The 14,118-nt window shown below is 34.4% G+C and overlaps 1 protein-coding gene across 1 annotated transcript in view; it reads left to right on the forward strand.

Annotated features, from left to right (window-relative positions):
* The window catches only part of LOC106867307 (uncharacterized), a 27,316-nt gene extending 14,225 nt beyond the window's left edge, over nt 1–13,091 (forward strand). The window contains exons 6-11 of the mRNA XM_014912147.3: nt 46–224; nt 3,010–3,152; nt 4,109–4,201; nt 6,100–6,312; nt 9,752–9,823; nt 12,411–13,091. Coding sequence (XP_014767633.3) covers nt 46–224; nt 3,010–3,152; nt 4,109–4,201; nt 6,100–6,312; nt 9,752–9,823; nt 12,411–12,616 — 906 coding nt within the window. The 3' untranslated portion in view covers nt 12,617–13,091. The remainder of the gene's footprint in view (nt 1–45; nt 225–3,009; nt 3,153–4,108; nt 4,202–6,099; nt 6,313–9,751; nt 9,824–12,410) is intronic.
* Nucleotides 13,092–14,118: the final 1,027 nt, after the last annotated feature.

The raw sequence follows: 14,118 nt of genomic DNA on the forward strand, positions 1-14,118 counted from the left end.
TTTGTGTTATATTGCACTCATCGTTTTATATTTCATCATTTGTAGTACTGCACTAAGCTGAAATTGAGACAAGGATGCAGGTGCAGCGGCGCAGTGGTTGCCAGTTATCTGGCCCAACACGGGGGTGACTTTTATCATAAAAACAAAAACGGTGTGTCTCCACTGGACCTAGTTAAGAATGAAGATTTGAAAGAAAAATTAAAGAAATTATTCCCATCACTACTGTAAGTATTCCTTGACAATGACAAGATAAACCAGTACATTTTCTATTTTTTGCATAATCATGTTTATTTGTTCAGTTTTAATTCTACCAATACATTATACTCTCACTAGTGTCTTGACCAAAGACCACACAACAATAGTAAGAAGAACAATAGACAATATGTAGCTGTTATGTAATCAAAGAAAGAACACTACTTTGATTACATTCACATGATTGGTTGTGTTGACACTGTTCAACCCCGCCTATTTCTTGTAGTTCCCTATTTTAAAGGTTTGTAACCTCCGGGAAAATGTAGTACTAAATAATGCAGTGAATAAACACATTTTGAAGTTGGTACTAAAAGAAAGTTGGCTTTATCTGTAAACTGACATGTTTTTCTCTTCTCTGTTCCAAACAGTCATTATTATGAAAGGTTTCATAAGAAAATATTCTACAAACACACTCATAGCTGGCCGCCTACACTTTTTTCTGCAAAATAGGGGTAGCTTATCCTGTTCAGGCTATATTATTAGCATTATCCTGCGTTTGAAAATTTAAAATCACTTCTTTAACTTTCTAAGACATCTCAATGCTTCTAAAAGTAATATTTCTAAAATTTCATCTTCTTAGAAGTTAGAAAGACCCCTTCATGGGGACTTAACACCCACAATTTAGTCATTTTATCTAAGCATAGACGAATACAGATGTACTCTTGGAAGCTATAGGGTTACCCGAACATAAATGATTAACGTTATTTGTAATTCAATGGTACAACAGTGTAACAGTTTGCTTTGAGATATACTTAGATTGTGATTTCTGCAATGTGGCGCATAAATTATCATGTAAATGAGAGGCATCTTTGCCTCCACTGATTCAGTTGCAAAGTGTTGAGTAAAGTTATTTGGTTTCAGACACCCTTTGAGTCTTCTTATGGTAACATTGATTTCAAGGCCTTCCCAGATGAGTGACTGGCTATTGAAAGACATTTATAGATTATAAATTTTTTCTGTCCAGTTACCTTTCGGTATAGTGGTCATTTTCAAACTCCAGAGGTGACACTTCCAGAGGTGACACTTCCAGTTGTTAATGTTTCAGTTGGGTCACACTCTTCCAATTCCTATAGATCCATAATGCATCTTACAGCTGTGCCTGTCACCTGTGTGGCGAGGAATCCTACATCTGGGAGTAGTAACGACTTGGGTAGGGTAGCTGACTGCTTATTGTGATCATTCATCTTTTGCTTTCCTGTAGCTTTGCTCGCTCTCTTATACATCTATACATATACAGCTTTACATATACACGTATACATATACATCTATATATATACATGTGTATATATATATATATATATATATATATATATATATATATATATATATATATATATATATATATATATATATATACATGAAAATATATATATATTTTCATGTATATATATATATATATATATATATATATATATATATATATATATATATATATATATATATATATATATATATATATACATGAAAATATATATATATTTTCATGTATATATATATATATATATATATATATATATATATATATATATATATATATATATATACATGAAAATATATATATATTTTCATTCATATTTTTATTATTATGTTTGTAGAAATAAATAATCTTGTATTTTTCTATTATTCAATTGATTTTTAATTATAATTAAATAAACGTCTTTAGCTTTAAATAGTATAGCTTTAACTATTACACCGGTTAAATATGTACTAATTTTATCTTCATTATTATTTTAAACTTAAACTTCGTTCAAATTGTATTTAAAACAATGATAATTTAAAACAATGATGATTTATGTAAGATGTTTTTGTATATAATATACATGTTATTATAATGGATGAAGGGATGATTATTGAATGGTTATTATTTTGATATTATGATATTTTTAATAATTTTTCTATCTTTATATAATAAGTATTTCATATTAATTCATTTGGTACTTATTGTTGGTTGAGACAGATATATATATATCTAATTATTGTTCTACTTACGATCTGACGATTAGCTATATTTTTGAATAGAATTTATTTTCGATAATCTCAATTGATTTTAATCGATTTAAATTTCCTTTCTATTTGAAAATTAGTTAAGCCTGTCATAATTTATAGAGTACAACGTATTGTTCTTATGTACTTGCCTGTAGCTTTTCTATTGTTGTCCATTGTTGGTTCAATATTCTTAGACCAGTTTGCATCCCTATTCTATATGGTGTGAGCAACAATATGTAACTTCAGGTGTTATCGGGTGGTAAACGAGGACGAGCTAAATAAACAGTTTATCATACCCGTCTTTAACAGGGGCTAAACGGTATGCGCTGACCTCAGTAGAAGGTGAATCAAACTGGTTTGGGTTTCGAAACTATCAACTGAGGCAGAGAATATTTTTTTAGGAGAAACACATTTGAAGTGGACAAGTTATAAGAAAAATCTTGCAGATAAATGATTTCTTCAGATACACCCATTACATCATATGTGGCAGATTCAGTGGTTTTCTTAATGAACCGGGGCTCAGTTATAACAAGAGACAGGTTTGTATGGAGGGCAAATAAAAAACGAAGTGTTTTGCTAAAGAACCCAACATATCTCCTGGTCCAGGAATCGAAACCACAATCTTACAATCATGACTCCAACACACTAACCACTAAGCCACGCATCTCACTCTGGTCACTCATAATAATCTTTTCTGTAAACATGTACACAATGTAATATTTGTTATAAACGAATGTTATTGTTGAGATGTGTTTATATTTCGTTCTACAGATGTCGATGGTGTGAAACTAATGAGGCCCTGGTGATATTTGAACCTTGTGAGCATATTGTGTTATGCAGAGAATGCTGTCCAAAGAATTCACCTAAACGATGCCTCGTGTGTCGGCAAATTGTTATATGCAAAAATAGATTTGGTAAGAATACTCTTTAATGATGATATGTCTGTTTGTCTCATTGGTATGGAATAATGTACTTCATGTTGTTATGTAGACCCAGGTCTATCATAATCTCTCAGACGTATGTTAAATGTGGTTTCAAGTGTTGTTTCTCTGTGATGTGTATCACCGCATCAACTAAACTTTGTCTTTAAAAAGGTACTGTCTTATAGACAGTACCTTTTTAAGGAAGGATACTGAAAGATAAATGCTGACTATCTGAAATATCTATAAATAATCCAATGTCCTTTCAGTACACACCATCTTTTTTGATAGTCAATTGTGAGTGATTAGAAATGATTAATGATTTATCAGTGTCTCGGAAGTTGATAATTAAAGACAATACTACTTACAAGTACATCAGTGTTAGGTTTGATGAAGTAGGTGATTCAATCAGAAAATATCAACTGTGAGTTTAAGGACCAACTTTAAAGAGTCTGACTATTAAAAGTCGTGTGTGGCTGTGAATATTGGTAATTGATGAAAGCTTGTATGGATAGTTCCAACATCTTTACAAAGTTCCAACATCTTTTAACGAAATTCCTTATGATTTATCATATTATGAAGATCTCAAATAGTTACAGTAGTCTGCTGCTTGATATGAGATGTCATCTCTTACTGGGGTATGTACCCAGACTGTCTCACAATAGGTTATATACTGTAGTACTCAATACAAAAGTTTGAAGCATAATTGCAGCATTGTGAGATTTTGTTGGAAAAAGATTGTAGGAAGAGATGTAAGAAAACATTTAGAAATTTTAGACTATTCTGTTGTGGGCCTAAATATTGAGCCATTGAATGGTACCATTTTAGAAAGTATGAAAATGCTGTCCTAAACCATGGTGGTCACTAGTTGAACATTAATGATAGGAATGTCTCACAATAATAAAATATATTTTAATATAATTAATAAAACTTGAAAATATTTATTTCAGCTGGACCAAATTTGTTAGACAAGGAAGTCCAGACGGTGGCAGAGCCAGTTGATGTGTCACAGCCTACACGCAGGACATCCACGCTACGTCAGAGTGAGTATAAAACAGCAGTAACTAATTAATCTCATTTAAGTTTTACCTTCAGACAAACTAAATTGTTTGTCAAAATGACTGCGAACAAGCTCCATTTCTAATTTCCATTTGAAAGTTTAGTCATTTAGTAATGCTATTAAAGATATTATCGAAATGTACAATATCACGTGAGGTTAGAATAGTTAGTAATAAACTAAAACATGTAATAAATTTAATATTGTCTATCGTTAAAGCAACTAAAATATAGTCTAGTTTAGTGGGTAAACAACTGAGTTAAGGACAACTTTTTTGTTTGTTTTCTGTTTTTGCTAACCTATTGATTACTGATAAATAATCTTTCTTGTTGATTAACCAGGTGTCTGTCATAATCTGGCAGTCTTATGATATAAAGTGATCCAAATGCGAACAGCCTGTCATTTTCCCTGATAGCAAATCTATCGCTACATCCACTAAACATGGTCTTTAACCAAGTAGAAGACTAGTTTGCTACTGAAAAAAAAAACAATTGGTCTCTCTCTTTCTCTCTCTTTCTCCCCTCTCTCAATCTGCCTCTGCCTATCTCTTTCTCTCTTGGTCTTTCCCTCTCCCTGTCTCTTCCAGATATATACTGGTTGCACCATGCAGTACAGTAAATGATATCACAGTAAATGATATCACCCTCATTACTTGTCATTTGATTTCCGTGCTTTCATGGACTGGACGGGTGTTCACTGTCCAAGCCTGTTCTTTTTTAGAGTTGCTGCCAACATTGAATGTTTGAGGAGCACATCTCACTTAAACATTCTAACTTTTCTATGGTGGTATGTCCTTCCTAACACCAACCGCATTATAAAGGGTTCCAAGTACATTTTATTGTGGCACATGAACTAGAAAGATTGTCATCTCCACAAGAAGATTAACCCTTCCTCTCTAACTTATGCAAAGATATATCAGACTTATTGAAAGAAAAGATAGCAAATGGTTTGAGAGTATCTTTTTAAAAACTCTTATGTGCTTACTAAGAAGCTGTTTGCAGATGCTAAGAATGGATGGCTAAAATGCACTCAAGATCAACTAGATGGGCTGATACAGGAGAGCTATGAGATTAACCATTCCTACTCATGGATTGTTTGAAATACTCAACAAACCAGGAATCAAATACCAGCAAGAAACAAGTATATAGCTGCGTAACGAAAGCAAGTTTAAAGAGTGGCCCGGAAGTTGATGGTATACAATAGAATATGTCCAAGTATATGGAATATGCCCAAGTATATGGAATATGTCCAATAATAGAATATGTCCAAGTATTATTGTACTCAATAATGTTATAAGCATTACCTATTACTTAGATAGTTGTGGCATAAAAATAAACTTTGATTTTTTTTTTTATTGTGGTTGCTGTTGTTCTTTTATCTGACCAATATTTCAGGTCCTAAAAATCCCTTCATCAGGGCTTAAGGAGCTTTCGTTGGTTCCACTTTCCTCTCTTTTTGATTTTGATTAAATTTTTTTTCTGAAGTTGTTTTCAAGCTAATATAGAATTTTGCAAAATACTATAAAAGCAATTGATATCATTCACGTGGAAAGCTAATTAACCATGAAAAATGATTGAAAACGACTTAAGTAAAAATTTAATCAAATTCAAAATCTTATCCCAAAGACAGGAAATTGGAACATTATCCAATGAAAGTTCCTTAAGCCTTGATGAAGGGACTTTTAGGACCCGAAATATTGGGCAGATAAAAGAACAACAACAACAATAAAACAAAACAAAACAAAGATTACCAGGTAACTTACTTTTAATTTTCGTTACCTCATCTTACACTTCATTTTGCATTGTTTAGCCTTGCATCTCTTTTAACGTTACACATCGTATACAATGCTTCAAGCAAACTATAACATTTTATTATCTATTTTAGTGACTTCATACTTTATGAAGAAGATCCGGAAAGTGTTACAGCCTACACCCAGTACACCCAGCACATCAGATGTACCCAGTACACCCAGCACATCGGATGTACCCAGTACACCCAGCACATCGGGTGTACCCAGTACATCTGGTACACACAGTACATTTGGTACACACAGTACATCTGGTACACCCAGCACATCCAGTTCATCACAGAAAGTTGGTGAGTATAAATTAAAGTGCTTAACTGATTTCTCTAAGTTTTACCTTCTGCTGAGTGATATTGTTTGCCAAAATGACTAAGAACAGGTTCCATTCCTAATTTCCATTTGAAATGTTAGCTGTATAATAATCCTATCTGAGATATTATTGGAATATCATAAAATATCCAGAGAGGTTTGCCTAGTTTGTGATATGGATAAATTAGAATATGCAATAGAGTTGATATTGCCACAGGAAACTAAAATATATTATTGGTTAGGAGTAAACATAAGAGTTAATGACAAAGCTTTTGTTTGTTTTGCATTTTTGACGTGGTTTTGGTAAAGCATTGTGAGTTATAACAGTAAAACTGTTTGTTGTGTAAGACCAGGACAATATGAGAAGGTACAAAGTAAACTATAAAATACAAGGAAAAATAAAGAGAACAAATTTGCAGTTTTACTTTGTGTTTCTACATTTCGGGTTGAAGATCCCTTCTTCAGGACATTTGGAGAAAGTCGTAGTTGGAAAAGGTTGTTGCTCAGAAGTGTGTATGTGTGTGAAGGTGAGGGAGAAGGAAGGAGGTTTTGTGAAGTTCCTTCATGTTGTTCATGGCTGGTCTCAATTTCTTCCATAATTCTGAGATTTCTCCTGTTGCGTTCATTTTCCTCGATGGAAACTTTAAAATTTTGAGTTTGGTACTAAGGTGGTCCTCCATTGAAGTGTACCGTGTGACTACTCTCCTTTATTCAGATGTGTTGTTTCCTAGTAGTGCTCCCTACATGCGATGCCCTACATTTAGTGGAGACTACTTTGTATACTCCATAGGTCCTCGAGCATGTTTTGATGTCGTTGGCGAGTGTGATTACTGATCACTTATTGTCGTTATTATTTAACTAGATTTCTGTTGTAATCTGGGAGCCTTACGAGGAAAGGTTATGTGTGTATATCTGAAATGTAATCTCATTTTGTCACAGTATCCTCTTCAACTTTCACCTAATACTTTAATACTTGTTACCTTCTACTTATCCCCTGTTTTTTTTCTTGGGTACAGGACCACATCCCTACAAACTTGGATTATCGATCTCTGTAGCCCAGTAATATACAGATATTATTGTTATTTCTTTATTGCCCACAAGGGGCTAAACACAGAGGGGACAAACAAGGACAGACAAAAGGATTAAGTCGATTACATCGACCCCAGTGTGTAACTGGTACTTAATTAGCCGACCTCGGCAGAATTTGAACTCAGAACGTAACGGCGTACGAAATACCGCTAAGCATTTCGCCCTGTGTGCTAATGTTTCTGCCAGCTCACTGCCTGGATATATGGATATTATTGATCCTGACTTCATTCCATAGGAAACGAACTGTTGTGAAACCTTTCTCTATGTTTATGCGACACTAATTAGATATACTTTATTTAGCATGATAGTGACATTTTTTAATTAGTTTGTCTCAATTAGCATTTATGAAAAATGAGGCAGAGTATTAGTGATGTTAATTGGGATGCGTATTCCTTGTAAGGTTGTTCTTATATTAAGAATGACATCAGAAAGACAGTTTCTGTGAGTTAAACCCTTCTGTGAATGCATATCTTTTGTGTCCTCAAATTTGTTGGTAATTGAATTTTCACACATTTGAGGTCCATCACATTGAAAGTGGAGACATTGTTTGATGCATAGAATAGTGGTCATGAGTATCAGTATGTACAATTTTAGGTATTTCACTGCAATAATGTATGAAATAACAATTATATGTAATTAATGAGGTTTTGTGTGAAGGTACAATATTTTAGGATACTTGATATAACTTTCTGCTCCACCTGCATAGATGTAAACATTGCACACCTGGAAAGAAAATTGCTTCATTAAGGAAACGGAATGACTTTGAAATATCTTCAAATATTTCCTCAATCATTAGACAGTCTGACGAACCGTGATCTGGGCAATTAGAATTGAAGATTACAAGCAGCAACGTTTAAGAAAGAGAACGGGTGTATGTTTATCCTACTTGAAGGATTATGATATGCGCTTGTGGCTAGAACTTTGGAGACCAGCATGTTTGACATTGGAAGTAAATGGAAGATGAGAATAATGTTAATTAGTGAAGTCTACAGGAGTGGCGACAATGCCATGTCATAGATTTGCAACATATATAAGAAAAACAAAACAAAACCAGCTTCAAGTGAGGGACAGCTTCAAGTGATAATTAATTGAGATAATTGCAGAATTATTAGATTAGAATATGAAGGTTATCTTAATGGTGAAAGGAGATATAGGAAGGTTAGTTTAGTCTGTTGTTGATGTAAATATTGAACCATTCATTACATGGTACCGCTATAGAAAGTATAAAAATGCTGTCCAAAGCCACAGTGTTCACCAAGTGTGCATTGATGATAGGAATGTGTCACAATAATAAAATACAGATTATTAATAAAGATAAATACATTTTTGTATAAATTGTAAAACTTGGAGATGTTTATTTAGTGCAAAGATGTTGCAGAAGGACATCCATCAGGGACTGTCTTTATCCAAGTTGAATATTTTGGTTCGCTGCTGAAACAATGGTTAACCTCTCTCTCTCTCTCTCTCTCTCTCTCTCTCTCTCTCTCTCTCTCTCTCTCTCTCTCTCTCTCTCTCTCTCTCTCTCTCTCTCTCTCTCTCTCTCTTCAATATAGACACTGGCTGAAAGATATAATACAAACAATGACATCGTTTCATTATTTATCATCTGCTTTCCATTCTTTGATGGGTGGTCACTGTCCAAGTCAGTTCTTATTTAGAATTACTGCTCACATTGATTGCTTGAGAAACACATCTCATTTAAGCATTCCAAATTTTATATGGTGGTATACCCTTCCAAACACCAACCACTTTATAAAGGGCCCTAGGTACATTTTATTATGCCGGAAGCACTAGAATGATTGTAACATCCCCAACATGATTAAATGTTCCTCTCTAACTTATGCAAAGAAATATCAGACATGTTGAAAGAAGAAAGGAGACTAATCAGATCAGATCAGGTCCTTAAGAACCCTTATGAGGTTACTAGGAAGTTGTTTGCAAATGCTAAGAGTAGCAGGCTAACATGCACTGAAGATGAACTGGACAAGCAAATACAAGAGACCTACAGTGACCCAAAGCGATATCAAACACCCCAACCCATGGATCAATTTGAAAGTAGCACAGAACCAATATATATGTTTGTAACGAATGTAAGAGTGAAGAGTGCCCCAGGAGGTGTTGCTGTTCCATAGAGAGTGTTCAGTTAGGATATAGGATTTAAATACTGAGGATGAATATTGTCCTGTTATATGGTAACACTGTGGATAGTATACAAATATTGAGCAAAGCCATGGTGGTCACCAGCTGACCATTGATGTCTCACAATACTAAAATTATTAGTAGAGATAAAGATATTTTACTATTATTTGTAAAACTTTTAAATATTTATTTCAGAGAGTCCAGAGCTGACGGTGAACCATCTCAATAATGTGGCAAAAAGGTTAGGAAATAAATGGCAGCAAGTTGGTGAGTATAAAATATCTAATTGATTTTTATAAATTTTACCTTTACCTGAACTTTAGATTATCAAATTGACTGAGAACAGGTTCCATTCCTAATTTTCGAATGAAATGTTTGTTGTAAAGTAATTCTTTTAAAGATCATCATGTTTGGTAAAATGGATAAATTTAGAGAGAAACTAAAGTTAACATTGTCATTTGGAAGAGGGAACTGGAATTTGTTGCGTTGTGATACAAAGATGAGTTAATGGCAATCTTTTTGTTTGTTTTGCATACTTACAAAGTTTACTGACTGGGTATTGCTGTTGTTGTTGTTGTTTAAGAAGATATTTGCCTTGATTTGGAAGAAAAGTGTCCCTCATCTGACATTACTGTGTTTTCTTTGGGGGCACAGGATTACATTATCAAATATATCCACTTTAAGACAGTAGGGTTTATTTTCAGGGACATGATGCTGTCTGTCTCTTCCCTCTCCAATCTGTTCCTTCTATTTATTGTAGTTCTTTGGCCCCAGTTCAACCTATATTCCTTTATTTAAATAAGACAGGCCCCATTGTCGATTGTGCCCTTGGGTGGATTGAATTCAGCTCTGTAAGTTAATGAAACAATCATAAATTATAAAATAATTATCCTGATAGATGTAAACTTGATTTTTTTGTTTGTCAATGGAAATCATTTTACTCTTCTTTATATTACAAATACCACTTGGAAAGGCATGAACATCACAATATCCAATTTGCACTTGTCTCAGTATGTAACAACATAAAAAATATCTTTTATACGATGTCCCCTTTACTTACAATAATATCTTGTACCTCCCTATTCTACCTATTGATATCTAGTTGGTCTGCCCCATAGTAAGACATATTTACTAGGGACATTGGTCACTGCTGGAGACCAGATTTGAACTTCTGATCGCTGACGTAAGAGGTCATGGCAATATCTTCTCAGTCAGCTGATAGAAGTGATTTATCTAAATTAAGAGAAGATATCATCTTTGACATAGTCAGCTTGTTATACTTTAGGATTGCTGCAAAGTGTACCACTCCTATACTGGGGTAAAATCAACAGATCATCATCATCATCATCATCATCATCATCATCATCAACATAATCATACGTCCATTTTCCAAGTTGGTATGAGTTAGACAACTTCCCCCACACAGCCGCTGTGGTCCTTTGTCATATTTAACTTCTTGTTATCTTCCACCTGCATCTCCTGGCACTTCTTTATCCAACTTTTATCTTCCATACCCTTCCCATATCTGTACCATCTCCTCTCTTGTACTCTGTCTCTGATTCTTCGGGGACCCAATTGTTCTTCCAGCTCATCTTTGCTCAGAGGTATCTACACATTAACATTATACTTCTTGTGAAGTATGCTCGCCTCAGTTCGTCCCATTTCATACATCCTCTAAACTCAATGCAAAACTGAACTTTACAAATACACATCATACTCTCTACCCTTCATTTGGAAACAGAATCCCTTAATTGTCCGTAGACATAATAGCTCCCTGTTTAGTTTTACCTTTCATTTATTTCTTTAACTTTTGTATGTTTTCAAAATAGCCTCCTTCACTTCTAATTGTGCCTCCTAGGTAACAGAAAGTATAAACTCCGTCTTTCATAGTTGTTCTTACAACTAACTATTCCTGTAGATCTTCTACTTACAAAGTCCTTTTTCTCCCTCAATCTGCCTGCCATCCTACTGCCTCTATTTTGTACATTGGGTACTCCATGCAGAAATTCCTGTTACCACCCACCACCCACCACCCACTCTCACTTCTTCTCTGCACATCAAATATGATGACTTCCCAGATGTTGTTGGATGCAGTGATGAATTATTCAGGATCTAAGAGTTGTAGACGTTGATCAGTGCCGCCTTCTTTCCTGCAGACTAAAACTTTACTCATTGCTAGGTTTACTCCACTATTGATGTCTCTATATATTGTGGCCTTGATCCAGTGAAGGAAATCCTTATTGTGAGTCATGCACTCAGAAAGATTAAGCTGGTGTCTTCTATAATACGTGATGTGTACCTAACAGTATTATATTTTATACTTTGTGTAGTCCAGATCATTCTGGTATCATGTTTATTTGTATTCTAATTGATCCAGATGTACCAATTAAACTTACTGGTATAGTTTTAAAGTTCAATATCTTTCTAGATACTTCTAAATGCTAATACTTTTTTAATTATTAATTAATCAGAGAAGGAGAGGCATCACAGATGATTGCTTCAGACATTGATCATGGGATGTTATTAAGCAGCTGCAATTAGGTTCCTCCGAAAAGTCTACGGAGTAACTTTATTTGACAGGGTGCGTGACTTGGAGATTTCAGTGTCTTTCCAGGTCAAGTGACTATTTCTCTGCATTGAGAGGTAACAATTCCAGGAATATAAACATGCAATTAGAATGTTACAGGAAAGAATTAGAATTAGAAAAAATGCCTTAAAGTTTTCATGTTTCTTATCTATTTTTAAATTTCTCTAGTGACATAATTTCTTTATATTTATAACAACCTACAGTACACATCTCTTTTATTATCCTTAATGTTGTTGCAATTATTTCTTATTGTTGAATCTTTTGCAGGAAGGGAATTAGGAGTTAAACAAGTTGACCTGGAAAATATCATGCAGGACAATCCTTTTAACAGTTTGAATCAGAGCTTCCAAACGCTGCACAAATGGTTCATGGGTTGTCGTCCAGAACATCGTACATTTGAAGTATTGAGGAAAGCTCTGGAGGAAGCTGAGTGCTTTGAAGCACTTGAATGTCTACCCTCGAATATAATGTGAATTTCTGCATAAATGTTGTTGCTGCTTAATCCTAGTTCTACCTTGATCAAACAGAAACTTGTAATCAAATGCATTCCGGCCAGGACCATCCTGTTTATATACTAAATATAGAGAACCCAAAACCACATTCTCCGATGTGTGGCGAGGTGTGAATTGAAGAGGATTTGGCTACTAATTCTAACAGGTCTATCTACCATATAGAGCCTCATTTAATTGTTTTGCTCCCTTGTTCTTAGAGATTAACTTACGTTTGTTGTTGTTATTGTTGTTGTAAGTCCCAGCTTCCGTTGTTATGTAGGCAGTTTTAATATTCTGTGGAGATTTTCAAAAGCAAAACGTAAAGTGTAATTCCATTTTATGAAACTTGCTAAAAATGCATTTTTGCTTTCAAGTAGAAGAACCTCCATGTCGACACGATTGTCTGTAAATTTACTCTTTCTATTTCTCTCAGCCGCTATTTTTACATTAGCCTCCATCCAAAGTAATGCAGCTGACCATTTGAGAAGAATTGTGTGGGAAGATATATTCCAATTTGTTTAAACGTCTGTTTCTTTGCCTTGTTGCATGTAAAGGCAAAGACTGGCTTCACAGGACGTTGGTTGTGTGGTAAATGGGAAAGGGAATTCCATTGAGTTCCAAGTGGTATTCTAGGGATTAACAGTCTTGATCCTCAACCTCAATAAAATGATCATGTAAGTAGACCATGATGTAAGCCTTTGCCATTCAATGGCCATTTCTAACATCTAAATTTCTCAAAAGCATAATGAGACTTGTTTCTTTAGTTAGAGAATATGTGATAGACGCCCAGATGGTGTGAGTGTGTTGAAGAACTGATCAGGTACAGGGCTTCGTTGACAAAACCATCATTAATGACCCTCTGGTTGATGGGAAGAACTTGATGTGATGAAGCAATTCGTCAAACCTTTTGATTGCCGTATATATATATATATATATATATATATATATATATATATATATATATATATATATATATATATATATATACACAACATTTCCAAATCTCAGTGACCTGAAGAAGAAGGCAGGAATATTTGATGGACCTCAAAATAAGAATAATCCTCAGGGATCCATATTTTGTTACAGCAATGAGTGCAGCAGAAGCTAGAGCTTAGAATGTCCTCTGATGTGGTGCAAAATTTCCTTGGAAACAGGAACGCTAACGACTATCAAGAGATTGTGGGGGACCTGCTCTTGAGTTTGCATGCACTTGAGTGTAGAATGAACATTAAATTGCACTATTTAGACACTTGGTTGAGTTTTCAGAGAACCTGGCTGATGTTAACGAAGAACATGTTGAACGCTTTCATCAATATGTGAAAATAATCAAAGAACAAAACCAAGGCCGATGGGACTCAAACATGATGACAGATTACTGCTGGAGCTTGATGTGAGACATTTCAGAAGCTGTGCACAAGAGATAATCAAAACAGAGGAAGTTCTTGCAGTAATAAGATGATCGGAATGAATGACTACAGTGAATA

The sequence above is a fragment of the Octopus bimaculoides genome, chromosome 22, assembly GCF_046866305.1.
Source record: "Octopus bimaculoides isolate indiv1 chromosome 22, ASM4686630v1, whole genome shotgun sequence".
Classification (NCBI taxonomy): domain Eukaryota; kingdom Metazoa; phylum Mollusca; class Cephalopoda; order Octopoda; family Octopodidae; genus Octopus; species Octopus bimaculoides.